This window comes from Terrapene carolina, unplaced genomic scaffold, assembly GCF_002925995.2.
Source record: "Terrapene carolina triunguis isolate 2854851 unplaced genomic scaffold, T_m_triunguis-2.0 Scaffold31, whole genome shotgun sequence".
NCBI lineage: Eukaryota > Metazoa > Chordata > Testudines > Emydidae > Terrapene > Terrapene triunguis.
Window position 1 is genome coordinate 4,996,517 of NW_020664382.1, and position 19,655 is coordinate 5,016,171.

A 19,655-nucleotide genomic window follows, 5' to 3' on the forward strand; every position below is an offset into this window, starting at 1 on the left:
TGTATTAAATCAGCATCTTCCCATTCATTTAGAAATTCTCTGATTTATGGGGATGATACTTCTATTTACCTGTAATTTCTCAGTCCGAGTCTCTTCAATGACAATAGATGTTGTGGGCCAAGTTAAAATTCCAGGTACAATTTTACGATTAATCATTGTCTGTGATTTCAAGAACTGATGTATAGCATCTGAAAATCTAAATTTTAAACACATACAAGACAGTGAGGTCACAACTTCTACAACTATTTCATGCAACTGTCTTACATGGAATGGAAAGCTTCGTGCTTGTGAAACTGAAAGCCATCATAAATTAAAGACTGTATGAAGTGCAAGGTAGTGGAGAAAGGGTTAACTATTAAAGACAAGGATATCTGTTACAAATATCTTCATTTATAGAGTAAATCTAAGTTCATTTGTCTCTGCACCAAGCTTAATAAAAATGAAGTTTTACATTATACAAACCTGTTTTGTCTAAGGTATACTTTTCCAATTCCGTAATGTGCCAAGCCATTAAATCTCTCCTTGTGATACTGCTCAATTATTTTGTTAAACTGGTCTTCAGCCTTTGCTAATTCCTTCAAAATAAGTTTAAGATAATCACAAATTAATGAGATAGTTAAGAAACAAAAACAAAAAAGCAAACAGCTTTTGGATAACGGTTCTTAACTGCATAAAAAAAATGCAGCACTGCCTACGTTTCGGTCAACTTTAAGAACGCTGAAGGTGTGTGACTATGCACTCTCTTTTTCTTTATGATTTACATACATAAAAAACAGTTCATTGATCTAGACTGAATCACGCTTGCATGTTCTGGAAATTAAGCTTCCCTCTCACACGGTCCATTCATTTGATTACTTTAGGGAGGCAAGTGTACAATGTTATCATTAGTCTTCTCTCCTGAATAAAATATACATTAAATAACCGAAAATCTCAAGAGACTAGAAGGCTACAAGAACTCTATTTTTAAAAGTACTCCAAAATATTTGGGGGTGGAGGGAACAACTAAACTAGGCAGAACCTTAATCCTTATCCGTTATTGGGCATTCATGGACCAAAAATATTTAAAATGCTACAAAAAAGTGACTTGTAATGGTAGCTGGGTCTACTCAAGTTACTCACTCTTTTTTTTTTTTTTGTATTTAAAAAGAAGAAGAGAAGGGGGGAAAATGATGTGCAGGACTGATTTCCCTTTCATTAGTAGGCTTGGAGTCCCATTTGAAAACTTATAGGTAATTTTCTTACTTAGTACTTTAATTTCTAGAAGTCCAAATACAAGCTTATCTGGACAGTAAACAACATTACTTTCTAACAGTCAAAACCTCCCTTCCTGGAGTTCACCCGGTCATTTCTGTCTGCTCATAAAAGGTGCTGGTAAATCACCTAAATGTCTGAACTCTCATTTTAAGATACAGAAGAATCAATTGTAATAGTTTAAAGTCTTACCTCAGGCTGTCCTATTCCAAGGAGAGCAGTGGCATGTCCATAGATGACTACCACATAGTCAATAACAGCAAGATTCAGCTGCTGCAAATAGTCAAAGAAATCACATTAACAGTATGTGTGAAAAGATTAAGTTAGTAACCAGAACTCTCTGCCTTGAAGTAGACAATGTTCTCCACAGTAGGCACAGGGAAAAACCACAATTCACACAATCACAATCTTCAGGCAATAACAGATCAGTGTTACAATGACAGGATCCTCATTTGACCTTTTGTGATGGCTTAAAAGGGTCCTCCTGTTCTCTTACCATCCTCAAACATAGCATGGTGATGTGTTCTGGAACTGCTGCTTTTGGTAAAATTATACCTTACTCTACTATGTTCACAGAGAAAATACTCAACACAGGGAGAACAAGTTAATATATTTACTATTTTAGCTAGATGGCTATACTACATTTCTTAAAGTTTTCCTAAGTGAATGGATGTTACTAGAAATTCCACAGTTTTTCCCTTATTAATAAGGCGAGACATGATTTCAGGTCAATAGCCATGCTATGTGCCTGGACAGTTAGGCTAGTGTTTCTCTTGTTGCAGAAGAAAGCCTCTGCCTATACAATAGGATCTGGGATATTTCATGTTTGTGAGGTGTCTGCATACATATATACATACACACTATATAATACTTACTCATAGGGGAATTCTGCGCCAAAAAATTAAAGATTCTGCACAGAGTATTTTAAAATTCTGAAAATTTTATTTGTCAAAAAAAGGTTACTCACCTCTCGTAACTGTTGTTCTTCGAGATGTGTTGCTTATATCCATTCCAATTAGGTGTGCGCGTGCCGCGTGCACAGTCATCGGAAAGTTTTTCCCCTAGCAGCACCCGTCGGGTCAGCTGTGGAGCCTCCTGGAGTGGCGCCCTCATGGCGCTCAATATATGACCCTGTTGACCCGGCGCCTCCTCTGTTCCTTCTTGACGGTTACTCTGACAGGGGAAGGCGGGTGGGTTTGGAATGGATAGGAGCAACACATCTCGAAGAACAACAGTTACGAGAGGTGAGTAACCGTTTTTTCTTCGAGTGCTTACTCATATCAATTCCAATTAGGTGACTCCCCACAGCCTTACCTAGGCGGTGGGGTCAGAGTTAAGGAAACGCTGATTGTAGCACCGCTCTGCCGAAAACCGCGTCATCTCTGGCGCGCCGGACGATGGCGTAGTGCGAGGTGAAGGTATGCACAGAGGACCAAGTTGCTGCCCTGCAGGTTTCTTGGATCAGGACCTGGGCCAAGAACGCTGCTGATGAGGCCTTGGCCCTCGTGGAGTGCACCGTAAGAGCCGGGGCCAGTACTTTGGCCAACTCATAGCATGTGAGGATGCATGACGTGATCCAGGAGGATATTCTTTGAGATGAGACCAGGAGCCCTTTCATCCGGTCTGCCACCGCTATGAACAATTGGTTCGATTTTCTGAACGGCTTAGTGCGCTCAATGTAGAAAGCTAGTGCTCGCCGAACATCGAGGGAGTGCAGCCTCTGCTCTCGGTTACTGGCATGCAGCTTAGGGTAAAAAACAGGCAGGAAAATGTCCTGACTGGCGTGGAAGTGCAACACCATCTTGGGGAGAAAGGCTGGGTGCGGCCCGAGTTGCACCTTATCCTCGTGGAAAACCGAGTACGGTGGGTCAGAGGTGAGGGCCTTTAGCACAGACACCCTCCTAGCAGAAGTAATGGTGACCAGGAAAGCCACTTTCCACGACAGATACAGTAGGGAGCAAGTTGCCAGTGGTTCAAATGGGGGCCCCATGAGCCTGGAGAGGACCAGGTTAAGGTCCCATGCAGGGACAGGATGCCTGATCTGGGGATGTAGGCGGTCCAGACCTTTGAGGAAGCAACCAACTATAGGGATCGACCAGATGCTCCTGGGTGGAAGGCCAAGATAGTAGCGAATTGTACCCTTATGGAGGACGCCGCCAGGCCTTGCTGTTGCAGGTGTAGGAGGTACTCCAAGATGAGGGGTACAGGCATCTGGAGGAGGGGTGTTTGATGCTGGTCACACCAGCATGAGAATCTCTTTCACTTTGCCAGATACGTGGCTCTAGTGGAGGGTTCCCTGCTGCTGAGGAGGACCTCCCTTACTTGTTCTGAGCACAGAAGTTCCATGGAGTTCAGCCATGAAGCTTCCAAGCCGTGAGGTGAAGGGACTGCAGGTCGGGGTGATGGAGGCAACCGTAGTCCTGAGTAAGTTGGGGAGGCGAGGTAACGTGACCGGTGCATCCACTGACAGCTCCAGTAGCATGTTGTACCAGCGGTGTCGAGGCCACGCTGAAACTATCAGAATTACCTTTGCTCCCTCCCTGCGGACGTTGAGCATGAGAGGGAATGGAGGAAAAAGGCATGGCGCCGGCGATCTCTCCAGAGTAGCAGGAACGCATCCGTGAGTGAGCCTTGGCTGTGACCTTGGAAAGAGCAGAACATTGGACACTTCCTGTTGCGTCGGTTGGCAAACAGGTCGACCTCGGGAAACCCCCACCTTTGAAAAATGAGGTGTATGACATCCGGCTGGATGGATCACTCATGTGTGCGGAAGGACCTGCAGAGGTGGTCCGCCAGCATGTTCTGAACTCCAGGTATAAAGGATGCTTCCAGTGAATGGAGTAGGCTATGCAGAACTCCCACAGCCGGAGGGCCTCCTGGCATAGGGGAGGGGAACGGACTCCACCCTGCTTGTTGATGTAAAACATGGCGGTGGTGTTGTCAGTTAGAACTGCTACGCACTGGCCTTGTAGTTGGGCCTGAAAGGCCTGGCAGTCTAGGCGCACTGCCCTTAGGTCTTTGATGTTGATATGTAGGGAGAGCTCATCCTGCGACCACAGGCCCTGTGTCGGAGGTCTCCCACATGCACCCTCATCCCAGATCCAACGCATCCATGACCAGGGACAAGGAAGGTTGAGGGTTGTGGAAGGGGACTCCTTTGCACATTGCTCGAGGGTTGAGCCACCAGTGGAGGGACATGAGGACCTGTCCTGGCACCGTGACCACTGAATTCAAGCTGTTGCGCCCTGGGGGGTAGGCCAAGGCAAGCCATGCCTGCAAAAGTCTGAGTCGCAGCCTGGCGTGCGAGGTCACAAGTGAAAGCAGCCATGTGGCCGAGGAGACTCAGGCACTCCCTTGCTGTTGTGGTTGGGAATTGCTGGAGGCTTTGAATTATGTCCGTGATGGCTCAGAATCAGGTCTCTGGCAGAAGAGCTTGCACCTGAATCGAGTCTAACACTTCCCCAATGAATTCTATTCTTTGAGTCGGTTCCAAGGTCTACTTCCCCAAGTTGAGGAAGAGACCCAGTAGCTCAAACAGATTTGGGACTGCACCTGCCCCCTGGTGCGGCCCCTGAGCAACCAGTCGAAGTAGAGGTATACTTGCACCTGCTGTCGACGCAGGAAAGCAGTCACCACCGACATGCACTTGGTAAACACTCAGGGGGCTGCTGAGAGGCCGAATGGTAGGACAGTGAATTGGTAATGCTTGTGGTTGACCATGAAGCGTAGGAAGCACCAGTGTGCAAGACGAATTGCTATATGGAAGTATGCATCCTTCATGTCGAGGGCGGCGTACCAGTCTCTCAGATCCAAAGAGGGGATAATGGTGCCCAGGGAGACCATGTGGAACTTCAACTTTGCCATGAATTTGTTGTGTCTGAGCAGATCTAGAATGGGTCTGAGACCCCCCGGGCCTTGGGGATTAGGAAGTATTGGGAATAGAATCTCTTGCTCCTTAGCTCCTGAGGAATCTCCTCCACCGCTCCCATGGTGAGGCGCGCCTGCACCTCCTGGATAAGGAGTTGCTCGTGAAAAGGGTCCCTAAAGAGGGACGGGGAAGGGGGGTGGGAGGGAGGGTAGGAGCAGAACTGGAGAATATCCCACTTCCACCGTATGGAGGACCCAGGGGTCCGAAGTTATTTGGGACCAAGCATGGCAGAAGTGGGACAGACGATTCAAAAAAGATGGGATGGATCCGTAATCAAGGCCGGTGCACCGTCCGTGGGCGCCCCTTCAAAAGGCTTGCTTGGAACTAGACGATGGATTAGTTGGGCCCTGTCCCAGCCCAGAAGGGGGGTTGGAAGGCTTCCTTCTGCCGTTCCTGCCCCTTCTCCTGTAGAAGTCCTGCCTTGGCCAAGGAGGGTAGGAGTGCTGCTACTGTTGTTGGGGCTTGAAATGTTTGTGTTGGGTTGCCAGGGTGTGCATACCCAAGGATTTCATAGTAGCCCTTGAGTCTTTTAGGCTATGTAGCTGAGAGTCAGTCTGCTCCGCGAACAGGCCCACCCCATCAAAAGGCAAGTCCTGCATTATCTGTTGAACCTCGGGCGGAAGGCCCGAGGCCTGCAACCATGAGCTACACGTCATGGCAATACCGGAGGACAAGGTGCATGCCACCGAGTCCGCAGCGTCCAGTGCGGCCTGTAAAGAGGTCCATGCCACCGCCTTGCCCTACTCCACTAAGGCTCCAAACTCCTCCCTGGACTCTGACAGAACCAGTTCCTTGAATTTGAGAATCGAGTTCCAGGAGTTGAAGCTATACCGGCTCAGAATTGCCTGCTGATTGGCAATCCTGAGTTGCAGTCCCCCCCGTCGAGTACACTTTACGCCCAAACAAGTCCAGGCGCTTGGCATCCTTGGACTTAGGTGCTGAGGCTTGCTGCCCCTGCCTCTCCTTCTCGTTCACTGCTGCAACCACCAATAAACAAGGCTGCGGGTGTGTGAAGAGGTATTCGTACCCCTTCGACGGGACGAAGTATTTCCTCTCAATGCCCTTGGCGGTGGGAGGGATGGAGGCCGGGGTCTGCCAGATGGTCTTGGCATTGGCCTGTATGGTCTTAATGAGGGACAGACACACCCTCGAAGGACCTTTCGGGGCCAAGACGTCGACCACCGGGTCCTCAGACTCCACCACCTCCTTGGCCTGCAGACCCATGTTGCATGCCACCCTGTGAAGGAGGTCCTGGTGGGCGCGGCTGTCTATGGGAGGCGGTCCAGAGACAGACGCTCGGGAGCCTTTAGACTGGGTGCCTTGCGCTTGGTGGTATGCCCACAGGGTCCAAAATGGCCACTGCGTTGGTTCCTGCCACTGCGCAGACCACAGCCCTGCCCTCATCTCAGAGCGTCCATGACCCGACCAGTGCCAACCCCGCTCTCAGTATCTAGATCCCGCCTCTGAGTCCGAAGACCAGGATGGCAATGGCCAGGGCGGTGCCGAGCGGAGCTGATCCTGCGAGCACTACCACGCCGGAGAGCAATGTCGCTACGCCGGAGAGCAGTGCTGCTACACCGGAGAGCAGTCCCGCCACCTGGAGCTGCACGGGGTCGCTGAGCGGCACCGGGACCTGCCGTGCGACGGGGATCGATGCGTGGATCGGCATTGCGAGTGGGAGCACTGGCGTAACCTGGAGTGGGGCTGCAAGTATGACCGGTGCCACAATTGCAAGTGACACCGGGACTATCAGCGGCGCCGAAGGACGGCGCATCGCTGGTTTGCCTCGAGACGGTGCCATGCAATGCGGTACCGGAGGCTTGGCGCGAAGGGTGGGTGACCTTGGTGCTGTCATGGCAATGAGGTCCCTCGCAGCCTCAAAGGTGTCCAAGATGGATGGCAGTTCCACCTCCTTGATGACCTGGGCCGGGGAGTCCAACAGCACCAGACTCAACGGTCCTCCTTGCAGGGCCGAAGTCGATGGTGCCATCTTTGCAGGCTTCGGTGCTGGGTGCTCCTCTTGAGGACACATCCCATTGGCCTGCTCCAGACGGGTGGACCTCTGAGATGGAGAAATGCTCCTTTCTTGCTTCCGGTGCCACTTCTGCACCAGGGAGTTGGAGCAGTGCTGGGTCAATCCCGCCATTTTCAGCACCGGGGAGCATCGGTGCCACGGGTCTCTGCCAGAGTCCTTCCGCGGTGCCGCTTCCACCAGTGTCGCCAGGGCGCTACACACCAATGAATTTTAAAAAAAATTTTTTTTTTTTTTTTTTTAAATGGTGAGACATATACCTATCTATCTCATAGAGCTGGAAGGGACCCTAAAAGGTAATCGAGTCTAGGACCAAGTACTGATTTTGCCCCAGATCCCTAAGTGGCCCCCTCAAGGATTGAACTCACAACCCTGAGTTTAGCAGGCCAATGCTCAAACCACTGAGCTATCCCTCCCCCTCAGCGCCGGGTCTTGCCATGCCGGTGGAAGTTGTGGTCTAAGTGGCGCCTCCATAAGGAGCTGCTTGAGGCGAAAGTCTCGCTCCTTTTTGGTTCTGGGTTGAAACCCCTTACAAATCCTACACCAATCAGCTTGCTGAGCCTCCCCAGACGCTTTAGACAAGCGTTGTGGGGTCGCCCGTTGGTATGGGTTTGCTGCAGGACTTGCAGGGCTTGACCCCCTCAGACTTGGGCATGTAAGCCCTCCCAAGGAAAAGCGGTCGGGATAGAGGGTAAACTCCCCCAGCCCAATTGCTAGCTACAAACAACTAAAACTAACTAAAAAGTACAGAGAACACAAACAAAGCTAGGGAAACGTGGTAGAACTTGCTGAGCAAGACGCCACAGTTCCAACGACCGTCGCTGGAGGTAAGAAGGAACTGAGGCAGCACCGGGTTGGCAGGGTCATATATTGAGCGCCATGAGGGCGCCACTCCAGGAGGCTCCACAGCCGACCCGACAGGTGCTGCTAGGGGAAAAACTTTCCGATGACTGTACACTCGGCGCGTGCACACCTAATTGGAATCGATATGAGCAAGCACTCGAAGAATAACACTACATAATCATGCCAGTTTCAATTATTTTGGTAATATATTTCAAAATACCTGTCAGTAACTATGTCTGTAACAATACAGACAACAACAACAACAAAAAGATTCCCCCAGAAGTAGAGAGTTAAAGAAACCCCTACAACAACCCAGTTCCTGTTTCTCTGCACCCTCCTGCCCAGAGCACAGCCGTGGGGTCAGACACCCGCACCCCTTCCTCCCAGAGCCCAGCCACACGCCTCCACCCCCACGCCCCCAGCCCAGACATCCGCACCCCCTCCCACCCAGCTGCGGGGTGCCACTCAGCCCTGACACCCGCACCCCTCCCCCCCAACAGCCCAGCTGCGGGGTGTCCCCTTCCCCCCCCCCAATGACCCACATCCCTTCCCCAGAGAGCCGCACCCACTCCTCCCCAGGACCGAGCTGCAGGGTGACCCCAAGCCCAGACACTCATACTCCTTCCCACTCAAAGCCCAGGGATCCAGAGGGAGAAACAGCCTGATGCTGGAGCCAGGATTTGTATTGAGTTGCCTGCATGCCACCTCCTTCCTTCATGGCGTGCCATGAACTGCAGCTACCACAAGCCATCCAGCTCCCTTTCCTACTCAAGCAGTGACTTCTATTTGCAAGTTGGGCTTTCCTGGATCCAGTGGCCCCTAGTGGCAGCCAGCAGCTCTGCAGCAGCAATTCTGCAGGGGAAAAAGGGAAATTCTGCGCAGAACATTAATTCTGAGCAAATTCTGCATTGCACAGTGGCGCATAATTCTCCCAGGAGCAGATACTGAAAACTACATTAAAAATTGTATGAATGTATGACAATGAAAATATGTAAGAAGGTTATTGGGGATGGATTAGATATTTAAAAAAAAAAAAAAAAAATCACGGTATTTGCCACAAAGAGTTTACAATCTAAAGAGAGAATAAAGTGTAAAAAAAATAGATACAAGTGAAGTGGCTAATATGGTTATGGATCACATCTTAAAATGTTTAGGATATGCAATTTTGTGTATATGCACACAGATAAAAATCTGTATTCCTAAAACATTTTAATGTCAAGATGTTGTCCATGATCACCATAACTACTTTATATGTTGTATCTTTTTCCTTATTCTCTGTCTTTTAAAATTATAAGCTATTTGAGACAGATTGTGCTTTTTTTTACATTTGTACAATGCCTAGCACATAGTGGAATGTGACTGGAAACAATAAAATAAAATAAAATAAAATGATTGCTTTGGGGGAGGAAAAGCAGTGAAATATAAAACTTACAGGTCAAGGCTCAATCACCCCTAGTAAGTAGGCCAGGGCACCCGCCTCCTTACCTTTAACTCTGAAGGATCCAAAATATTCAATAAGTGTGAAAAGAATTGTTCAGCACTGCGATAACGTTGGTCCGTCAAGGCTGTATAGCCATCATGAACAAGCGACTTCAACATTTCTGGCAACACAGTTAAATCCACCTACAAAATTCAATCTTAACTAAATCAAATTTTGTTGACTATGTTATGAAACAAGCTACTAATTATTAAAAACGCTATCCAAGTCATGATTAAATAATATCAGAGTTCAATCTTTTCTGCATTTTGGTTACAAGAGTTCCACCTTTCTGAATTTAGTTCAGTGGCAACATTCACTTTGACCTAACTTGTGGGTATTCAAAGTTTGCACAGAAGCAACTTTGGTAAACTTTAAAAATATTGTTTCAGACCCATCCCCCCCAACAACTTCACTGGCTTCCCATTCATTTAAAAATTGTCATCCATGTATGTCAATGGTCTATTGTTCCAACGTACTTCACAGACCTAGGCCTTGTCTACACTACAAAGTTTTGTTGGCAAAAGTTATGCCGCTTTAATTAAAACCGCTGTTGCATGTCCACACTAGCTCCTTGTGTCGGCAGAGTGCATCCACACTAGCAGCTTTTGCATCAACACAGAGCAGTGCACTGTGGTAGCTATCCCACTGTGCAACTGGCCGCAGGGTGCTTTGGGAAGGGTGTTGCAATACCTCATGGGTCAGGTACAGCATCACATGAGGCAGGTTTCTCAGTCCCATCATTCCAGGGGCATCCTAATAGATTGTCAGTTGAAGTGTGTGCGGGGAGGGAAAGGAGAGTGGTGTGGCTGGGGTAGGTGAGACAGCAGGCTGACCACCTATCCTGAGGCGGGGGAGCGGGACACATACCCCAGGTCAGCCCCCGTCTCTGCTTGGCAGTCGGCACAGCAGTCTCCCCTAATGCAGACCGCTCTGCCTGCCTGCCTATGGTTCTATGATTCTCTCCAAGTTCTCCCACAGCCTCCTCAGCTGCCGGAAGCAGCATCCTGAGCAGCTCTGTGAGCTCTCCGTGCTGAAGAATGTCAAAGCAGCTCAGCAGTCATCCATCGTCCCCCCTGCTCCCCACAGCAGCAGTCTGCCTGCCGCTGTGCTCCCAGTGCAGGGCAGAACAGGAGCATTCCACGCTAATGATTTGCTCTTTGTTCCCCAAACTGAGCAGCAGGCTGAGCTGTCAGATACTTCCCAGAGCTTTGAAAGGGAAGAGGCGCATACCTGCAGGGCAGCAGAGATCAAAACAGTGAGCAGAGCGGTCATGCAGGCATTGTGGGATACTGGTGGAAGTCAGTTATGTTGACAAAACAAACAGCAGTGTCTACACTGACCCTTTGTTGCTTTAACTTTGCCACAAAAAGCTTTATGCCTCTCATTGAGGTGGTTTTATTTTGTCTGCAAAACAGCAGGGATTCGCCACCAAAAGTAGCTTTGTAATGTGGACAGCTCCCGTGTTTTGTCAGCAAAAGGCAGCTTTTACCAACAAAACTTTGTAGTGTAGACAAGACCTTAGTCTCTCTAAATCTCAACTCCTCGGTCCCGTTACATGATTTCATCACCATGGTTCAAGAGTCTGCTCCTCAACACTTTTACCATCTAAAAGCAGACTTCCTATATTTTTTCACCTTACACCCACCCATTTCTCTAAAACAATAAGCAATTTGAAAACATTTTTTTTCTCCCTGGTCTATATACTTTCACTTTTGGTCTTCTTTTATATTTAATGCTGAAATATCTTGGGTATTGTATTAGCTTGTTACTCCTCTACAGTTGCTGTACACATGAGATAAACACAGAAGTCATTAGTTCATGAAGTGGTCTAATATCTTAGGCTCTGATACTATGCTGTGGACCACAATGGACTGCTGTGCAGAAGTCCTCCAAGCACAAATAGTTGCAGGATTGGGGCCTTAGTATTTTGAACAAGTAATTAAGGAAAAACAAAGCTGAATTTAATGTCATGAAGTAGCTACTATGCATAGGTATCAATTACTTGTTAAAGAAGACTGCATAAGGATTTTTACAACGCACAAACAAGGGAGTACATGTACGTATATGCACACAGACCATAATACCTCATTGTTCCTATGTCAGGCAGACCTGTTTTATAAGCTTTCATTCCTCATTTTCTTTTAAGATATGAAATAATTTAAATGTAAAAAATTATGAATAAAGCTCATCATTGTCTCTCCAGGCAATGGAAGATAGGTTTGGGGGTTGGAAAGGAATTATAAAAGTGGGAAAATATTGGACGGAGGAGGATGACTTGAGATCCTAAGCTGCCCAATTTCCTGATAGTGTGTTATACTGAATTATACTGCTGTATTTTAATTACACTTCAGTATTATTTTGGTGTATTTTTAAGCTTTGTCAAGGGTGTTAGAGGGTATCAATAGGTCCCCCTTTTCCTATTTACATAAATCCAAATTAATACATTAAAAACAAACTGAATACTAAAGAAATTCATTATTGCACATACTGTAATGATCTCCTAAATCATGCCTAAAATTACAGTTTTCAGTATGTAAAATTGTTTTATTTTCAGATTCTTTAAAGTAGAAATTAAAAAGTTATGACTGTAATGTTTGAAGTAATTTTCTAAATATTAATGTTTCACCCAAACATTAAACATTTTAATGAAGTGAAAACGAAAGCCAAATCTAACTAGTCCTGTTGGTACCACTGAAGTGAGATTTCAAAGTAATGATCTGGTCAAATCCATGTTAACATCTTCTCATTCTGTGCTGAGAATAGCCTGTGTCAAACACTGGGGCCTTACAGAACATTTTAAATTTCAAAAGTTTTATCTTGATGAATTTTAGATTAACTTTCATCCATCAAAATTCAGATTTTGGAAGTCAAGCTGCAAAAACCATAGCTGAATTCCAAAACAAAATGGTTACTAAAATTGCTGTATTTGCAAAAAAAATAAGAACATTCATCTACTCTTCGGGCAGAATGGAGAGAATGCTGATGGTGAAATTTGCCATAAGTCTGAAATTGTATTTATTTTCCTGATCTTTGAGTGACTGGTTGTCAATTTATGTTATTTTTATTATTATTATGTGATTCTTGTATTGAATTTTCTGTAAATTGGTGACATAAATGTCTTTCTTAGGACTCATGGCCCAAAGACAAGCATGCCACCAACTTAAAGTAGTTTTGTGTCTCTTGAGTTTTGATATTTTTGGAGGATCATTGGACAGCCTCTATGATGAATAAAATATGTAATATTTTTAAAGATGTTCACCTAAGAGGTACTTTTCCAAAGCCGATGCCTACTTAATTGTAAACTTTCATTAAAATGTCCTAATCTGCACTTGATTAGCAACACAATAAATTAACACTGCAGCAGAATGTAGGGGCTGATGGGGTTTTATTTGGTCCTATTGTACCACAGAGTAGACATAGCCCTGTTCAGAAGTTTGTGCTTGTCTGATAGATCTGTACTTAACCCCTAGGCTGTCTCAACATTTTAATTAAATGCCATTATTTTATTTTTTAATACTTAAGTAATGTCATTGCCAAGATAACATGATTTATTCAGACAGAGACATGAAAAGTTTTTTTCCAACTAAGATGCTAATGTTTTCAGTTGTTTCCTTCATTTACCTTTCGGATAGCACTACAGAGTTTATCCTGGATGTTTTTAGAATCGATCTTCAAACTCAGATGATCTCTACAATTAAAGACAGTATTAGCATCACTGCAATTTTTAACTTGAAATTTGTACATATACATTTTATATACTCCATTCTTCAGAGGGTGAAGAAATTCCTTTGCTTATGTAGCCATATGGGGTACGCCTGCACAGCAACTGGGAGGGTGCTTCCCAGAGCAAGTAGACAGATATGCACAAGCTCTGTTCAAGCTAACACAAAAAATAACAGTGTGACTGCAGCATCAAGGACGGGGCATCAGGCTAGCCACCTGAGCCACTCTGCTATTTTTAGTGCACTAGCTCCAGCTTAGCTAACATGGGTCTCTCTACCAGTGCTGAGAAGCATACTCCCAGCTTCTAAAGACATTTGATTATACATTCATCTCTGCCCCATGTTCAAGGGCAGCAAGCACCCAGCACATGAGAAGTGTCCTAAAGATTGTGTGCTAAGAAACTGGAGATTTCTAGGAAGGGATCTGTCTGTTGTATACAGTAGAGCAAGTGTGAGGGGACCTTGAAAATGATATGATAATTTAGCCACACCATTTAGCCACTCTGCTGGTGTAGCTAAATTTTAATTCACTAATTAGTATGAGATCCATGGCATCCTAGACTGCACAATAAACACGTTCATTGTTATGGCTAGGCTCTATAAACTTTTCACAGCAACAGCCACAAAGATATAAAAGTAGACTGTGATTAAGTAATGGCATCAACACATTTTATTAACAAGAATTTTCTAATTTTGCATTTATTTATAAAATTGCAAATGGCCTCTGAACAATACAAAAACTTCAAACAGTGCAGCCTCTCCATGACAGATGTAGTAATTAAAGAAATTTAGTCAACTGACTGGACCTGTAAACTTAATCCAAGTGTAGTTCAGCTCTGAAAAGTGACTTCAAAATGCCCTGGTAGGGTTTCATACTTTGGTGTCTCACTAACTCCATATCAAATTTGTTTCTGGCTGTGAGAATGACAGATTATGTATTCAGCCACCAGTAGCTTGCCAATCATTTTACCATCTAAAAAACTGATAAATTATAACTATTGTGATAAAGAATGTTACAGCTGAAAAGCAAACCAAAAAAATTCTGCTGTGCCTAGACACAGTTCTCTATCAAAGGATCTTTGAATACCTATCTTTGATCACAAGTCTAATTATCTGAGAGGTAAAAACACCAAACTGACAGCCTTAATACAAACTTAAAATGTTATGGCCCATGTACCATTCTTAGAAGTTTTAATAATTATTTTATGACTTTTATGATAATTATTTTTCAAGGTAAGATCTACTGTAATAACTACAGGCTCATCTTAATTTCAGTAATGCATTTACTATAATCAAGAAACCCTTCAGCAGAAGTAAACAGCTGTGCAGTACAAGATGGTTATACAAGCAGTGATTTGGATTTGTTTGTATTCCCCTTCTCCCACGTGCACACTATTTTTTGACATTTGTTTATAGACATTTCTCTGGTGATTGTAACACTAGCATCTCAATACCTTTGAACCAATACAAATGTGTTAAAATTAGCAATTCTGCTATTACTTTTCTTTTTTGCCAATCTGTTTTTTACAGTAACTTCTATGCCTTGTGAATAGGGTTGTCATGTGTCCAGTTTTCGACCGGAACACCCACTCGAAAAGGGACCCTGGCTGCCGTTAAAAGTCCGGTCAGCAGCACAGCAGGGCTAAGGCAGGATCCCTACCCGGCTCTGCGTGGCTGCTGGCCAATGGGAGCTGCGGGGGTGGTGCCTGAGGGTAGAGGGAGTGCGCACTGCACAGAGCCGCCTGGCTACGCCTCGGAGCAGAGAGACATGTCGCCGCTTCCGGGGAGCTGCCAAAAGCAAGCGCCACCAAGAACCTGCATCCCTCACTCCCTCCTGCGCCCCAACCCCCTACCCCAGCTCTGAGCCCCTTCTTGGAGCCTGCACCCTGCATCCCCTCCTACACTCCAACCCCCTGTTCCAGCCCTGAGCTCCCTCCCGCACCCAAACTCCCTCCCGGAGCCCATATCCCAACTTCCTGTTCCAACTCAGAGCCCCCTCCCACCCTGGAGCCCACCCCAGCCCAGAGCCCTCACCCCCCTGCACCCCAAACCCCTGCCCCAGCCTAGAGCCTCCTCCCACATCCTGAACCCCTCATTTCTGGCCCCAGCCTGGAGCCCACACCCCCAGCCGGAGCCCTCACCCCAACCCCAACCCCCTGCTCTAACCCAGTGAAAATGAGTGAGGGTGGGTGAGAGTGAGCAACAGAGGGAGGAAGGATGGAGTGAGTGGGGGGCAGGGCCTCATGGCAGAGCCTCAGGGAAGGGGGCGGGGCAAGGGTGTTTAATTTTGTGCAATTAGAAAGTTGGCAACCCTATTTGTGAGGTTGCAAACTTATTTAGAGCATTCACTTACTTACAAATGTTAATGAATAATTGTTGGAACATGATTTTAGATACTTATTATAAGACTACTACAGAAAAACCACTGAAGGAGAAAAGTTGAGCAAATTTAGCAGTGAGAACATTTACATAATATTTATATGGTCCTGTTTTTCTGGGTTCCTTTTGTCATTGAAAATCTAATTTTTAATCATGGCTCTTCTTTCTACAGCTTAGTTTCTTCTTCTTGGAGCTTCAAGGAAATCATAAACTTGTGCTTATGACAACCATCTACTGCTACTGAAACAACTGTGATGTCAAATTCACTATTTACAGACTTCTACACAGAATCAAAACAAGGTGAGAACCACCATTGCTGGTCAACCACTTTTAAAAAAAAATATGAACAGCTTATTTATTAGCAAGGAGTGCACACAATGTTGAAGTCTCCAACATGTCAATGAGAGTTTTTTATCCAATATATCTGAATGCCTACCCTCATGTAAAAATTTGTCCTTTCAAGAATATATAAAAATAGGAACAGTGAAAGTTTCATTAATGTTCTTCCGAAGATTTTCACCATGTAAAGTTATTAAAATGATAAAATATCTACTTCTTACCTCGTCTTTTCAGAATCACTGGTTTTGTTCTTTAGTTTTCCTTTATTTTGGTGATTCTCTCCTGTTACATAAAAATATCATTTTGAACCAACTGAATAAAACATTCATTTAAAAGGACACCAACTCGAAAATCACATTTTGTCTGAAATTTTTTTACCTCCAACAGTTACAAATATCTCAGATTAATGTAACTGAAAGAAGTTAATAAAAATATCACTTCTTTCTTTATCCAATTTGTTTACTTTGGAAATTTAACACCACTTCGTGTACAATTTCTCCCTTGCTAGAAGTCCCTTATAATTAAGAAGAAAACCCCTTACAATTGTTTAAAGAAACTTTTTTTTAAACAATCACATATTATAAAGAGGTTATATCAGCAACAAGCTAAAAATTATTTCATTTTGAAAAATTCCAGTTGACATTGTCTAATTTTTGAAGGATTAAAATATCAATATGAGCCTTATTGTAACATATTATGATTTCAATTTGCTGTATTTAGCCACAATACTTAAAGAATACCTTGCTGAACAGACTCATACAGTTCTTTTTGGCTTTACATTGAGAGGGAAAAGAAATTGAGAGAATAAACACTCGAGTATACCCAATCTAAATAAATCATTTTCTCTACCTATGCCAGTCCATGCTGTAATGTTCTACGGGTGAGGAGAATTCATGACAAAGTTTCTTCCTCTCTATTACATCGTATCAGGCAACTGTAAAAGAGATCTATTTTTTTTTTGGCTTTAGGACTGCAGATCTTTGACTCAGACCAATATTAAGCTCTGGGGCTGTAAAATGTGCAAATGCTTGAAAGATTCAGAGGCTCAATAGCCACAGAAAATTTATTGTTGAACACATGATCGTTGAGCCCGTGTCTTAGAAACCCAGTAATCTGTGAGGTGATACCATTGTCTCCAGTGCAGGTAAGTGATTGAAGTAAACTCCAGTAATTAATTCTAGTACTTCACATATCTTAATATTGTGATGATTACTCAATGGGTTGGTTCCTGTGATAATTTAAAGCTATAACTTTAAAATAATTGTAAAATGGATAATGAATATATTATATATTAGTGGCATTTTTATATTAATTTAGTACAAATGCTATAGGTAAAAGCACAACATAATGAAAATGCAACAAAATGAAGAAAAACTTTTAGAAGTATTTTGATTTCTATTCTGGTCTGCTGAAAATAAGAAGTGAAATCACTGACTCGAAAACGATTTTTGCTCACTTTCTTGCCTGGAGATGAAGGAAATGAAATGTAAGATTGGATGTTTGAATGTGTGTTTATAATTAAGTCAAAATTCAATGTTTATCATATTTTTATTTTTGTTTTGAATGTTTAGTAGGTTTTAAATGAAAACTTTATGAGACAGTCAATTATTTTGCTGCTCAACCTTTCACCAGTCCATGATCAGAAGTTCTGATTATCTGTGTAAGCGAAATGATGTTTTGGGACTCCTAAATAGACAATTAATAGTTGACAATGTTCAGTTATAGATCTGGTGAGTGCTGGATTTTGCCAGGGTTCTTCATGACATGCTAAGTTATGAAAATCAGGGTTTTCTCCCCCCCCTCCAAAAAAATATGCTAAATCGATCACAACTGGATAAAAGGCTTAGCAAATGCGAGGATATACTTTATTCTGACTCACTGAAGTACTGCAGGAGGATTTTTTTAAATCACCGATTTAAATTAGGCTGAGGCGCTGTAAAACTAATTTGAAAATATGTGCTACTGCAACTTTAGATGAAAATGTATAATGAATATATTATACATTAGTGGCATCTTTTATATGAATTTACTAAAAGTGCTATAGGTAAAAAAACAACATGTGAAAATTAAGACTGTGATTCTGCAAATTCTTAAATAGGTACACCACTGTATACTTAAAAGTTAAACATATGCATAAGTGTTTGTAGCATCAGGGACTAATATTTTTATTATCAACTTCTTAGTGGTATAAAATCTTTGTCACTTCAAAACAAAAATTACCTCAGTGTTAACAATGAAAAGTTACTTAGACTTTCAATATATTAATAAAATAATTATGAACTTTAGAATAAACAAACCAAAACCTTTTAAAAAATAGGAGCCTAAAGTTAAGATGTCTGTGGGAGCTCTGCACTGTGCAGGTTCAAATATTTACTGAAGGTGACACTTACAAATAATAATGCACAATAGATTCCTCATACTTGTAACCTGTGGGAAACTAGCAAGTGAAAGCCTGTCGGAAACACAGTGTTTTATTTCAGAGTAGCAGCCGTGTTAGTGTTTTATGTATATCCTCATTTTAGCATTTAAATGTACAGATTAAATTCTCTTTTCATTATTACACTGGAGTGTTCTTTTAAGGAACTGATATTGCATGCAAACAAACATTAAAAAACATAACCAAAACCCCATTAAAACAGTTTTTGTACCTTTGTCCTGCTAATTGCCTAATTAGTTTATGACCCATCTTCTTCTAACGTTTAAAGAGCATATATAGAAAAGAACACCACAATATTAAGTGCAACACAAACTTAAGTCCAAAAAAGAAAAAAAACATTCCAATTGATATGATTCTATTTTATCTTCAATGCATTTCATATTTAAAATATAAAAGACAACAATTAAAAGGAAAACGACTTGCTCCATTGTGTAATATAAGCCTCCTCTTCCACTGATCATCCAGATCAAGCACTGCTTATCTGAGAGCATTAATACTTACTTATAATCTCAATTTGCTCTTAAAATACAAAACTACAAAAAAACCTCTGCTGAAGTTTATTTAACATACCCATAGGAGAACATATTCAAATGTAAATGAAAAGCACTTACCCCTGAAACACTTTAAAGCTTTACCAGAAGTAACACTAACTCTGACAGGGAGTGCCATTAGGAATGAACAAAAATATACTACAGAAAGACAAACACACTCAAAAAAATACATGTAAACAACACTGAAAGGAAAAGAAGCCAAATGCAAATTAAAAAGAAACGGAGGCACCAGGGTCCTATATAAAATCTCCCACAAGCCACAGCCCTTCACTGAACAAAGAACCCGGAAAAGAATACTCCCTCCCTCCACCCACCTAAAATCTGTAACTAGACATGCACAGCATAACTCCTCCTGCCAAACCAAGGCCAAGCTAAATATTTCCTCCAAAATCAGTATGAACACAAAGAATATCTTGTACTATAGACACTTACAAGGAAAACAAAAACAAACAAAAAAACCCCCTAAAAACTCTAAAGAGAACAGAATGAAAAGCTAGGCACATTTTCTAAGAAATTCATATTAAGGAACAGCAATTCACAGCCCTATTATCTGCTTAGCCTTAGTGTGTTCTCTCCCCTAAACACTCAATCCTTCACTAGCCCCCATTATTTCTTCTGCACCATCTCTAAAATGGATTAACCTTTTCTCTCAACAGCACCCAGGTTCATGCCTTGGGCCTCTCTTGCCTCAGC

The 19,655-nt window shown here is 43.4% G+C and overlaps 1 protein-coding gene across 1 annotated transcript in view; it reads right to left on the reverse strand.

The window, feature by feature from the left end:
- LOC112114737 (E3 ubiquitin-protein ligase TTC3) overlaps positions 1-19,655 on the reverse strand; it is a 142,970-nt gene that overhangs the window by 56,895 nt on the left and 66,420 nt on the right. The window contains exons 15-20 of the mRNA XM_029911572.1: positions 16,196-16,256; positions 13,156-13,222; positions 9,540-9,677; positions 1,444-1,524; positions 463-575; positions 70-196 (exon numbers count right to left, since the gene is read on the reverse strand). Of these exons, the coding sequence (XP_029767432.1) occupies positions 70-196; positions 463-575; positions 1,444-1,524; positions 9,540-9,677; positions 13,156-13,222; positions 16,196-16,256 (587 nt within the window). The remainder of the gene's footprint in view (positions 1-69; positions 197-462; positions 576-1,443; positions 1,525-9,539; positions 9,678-13,155; positions 13,223-16,195; positions 16,257-19,655) is intronic.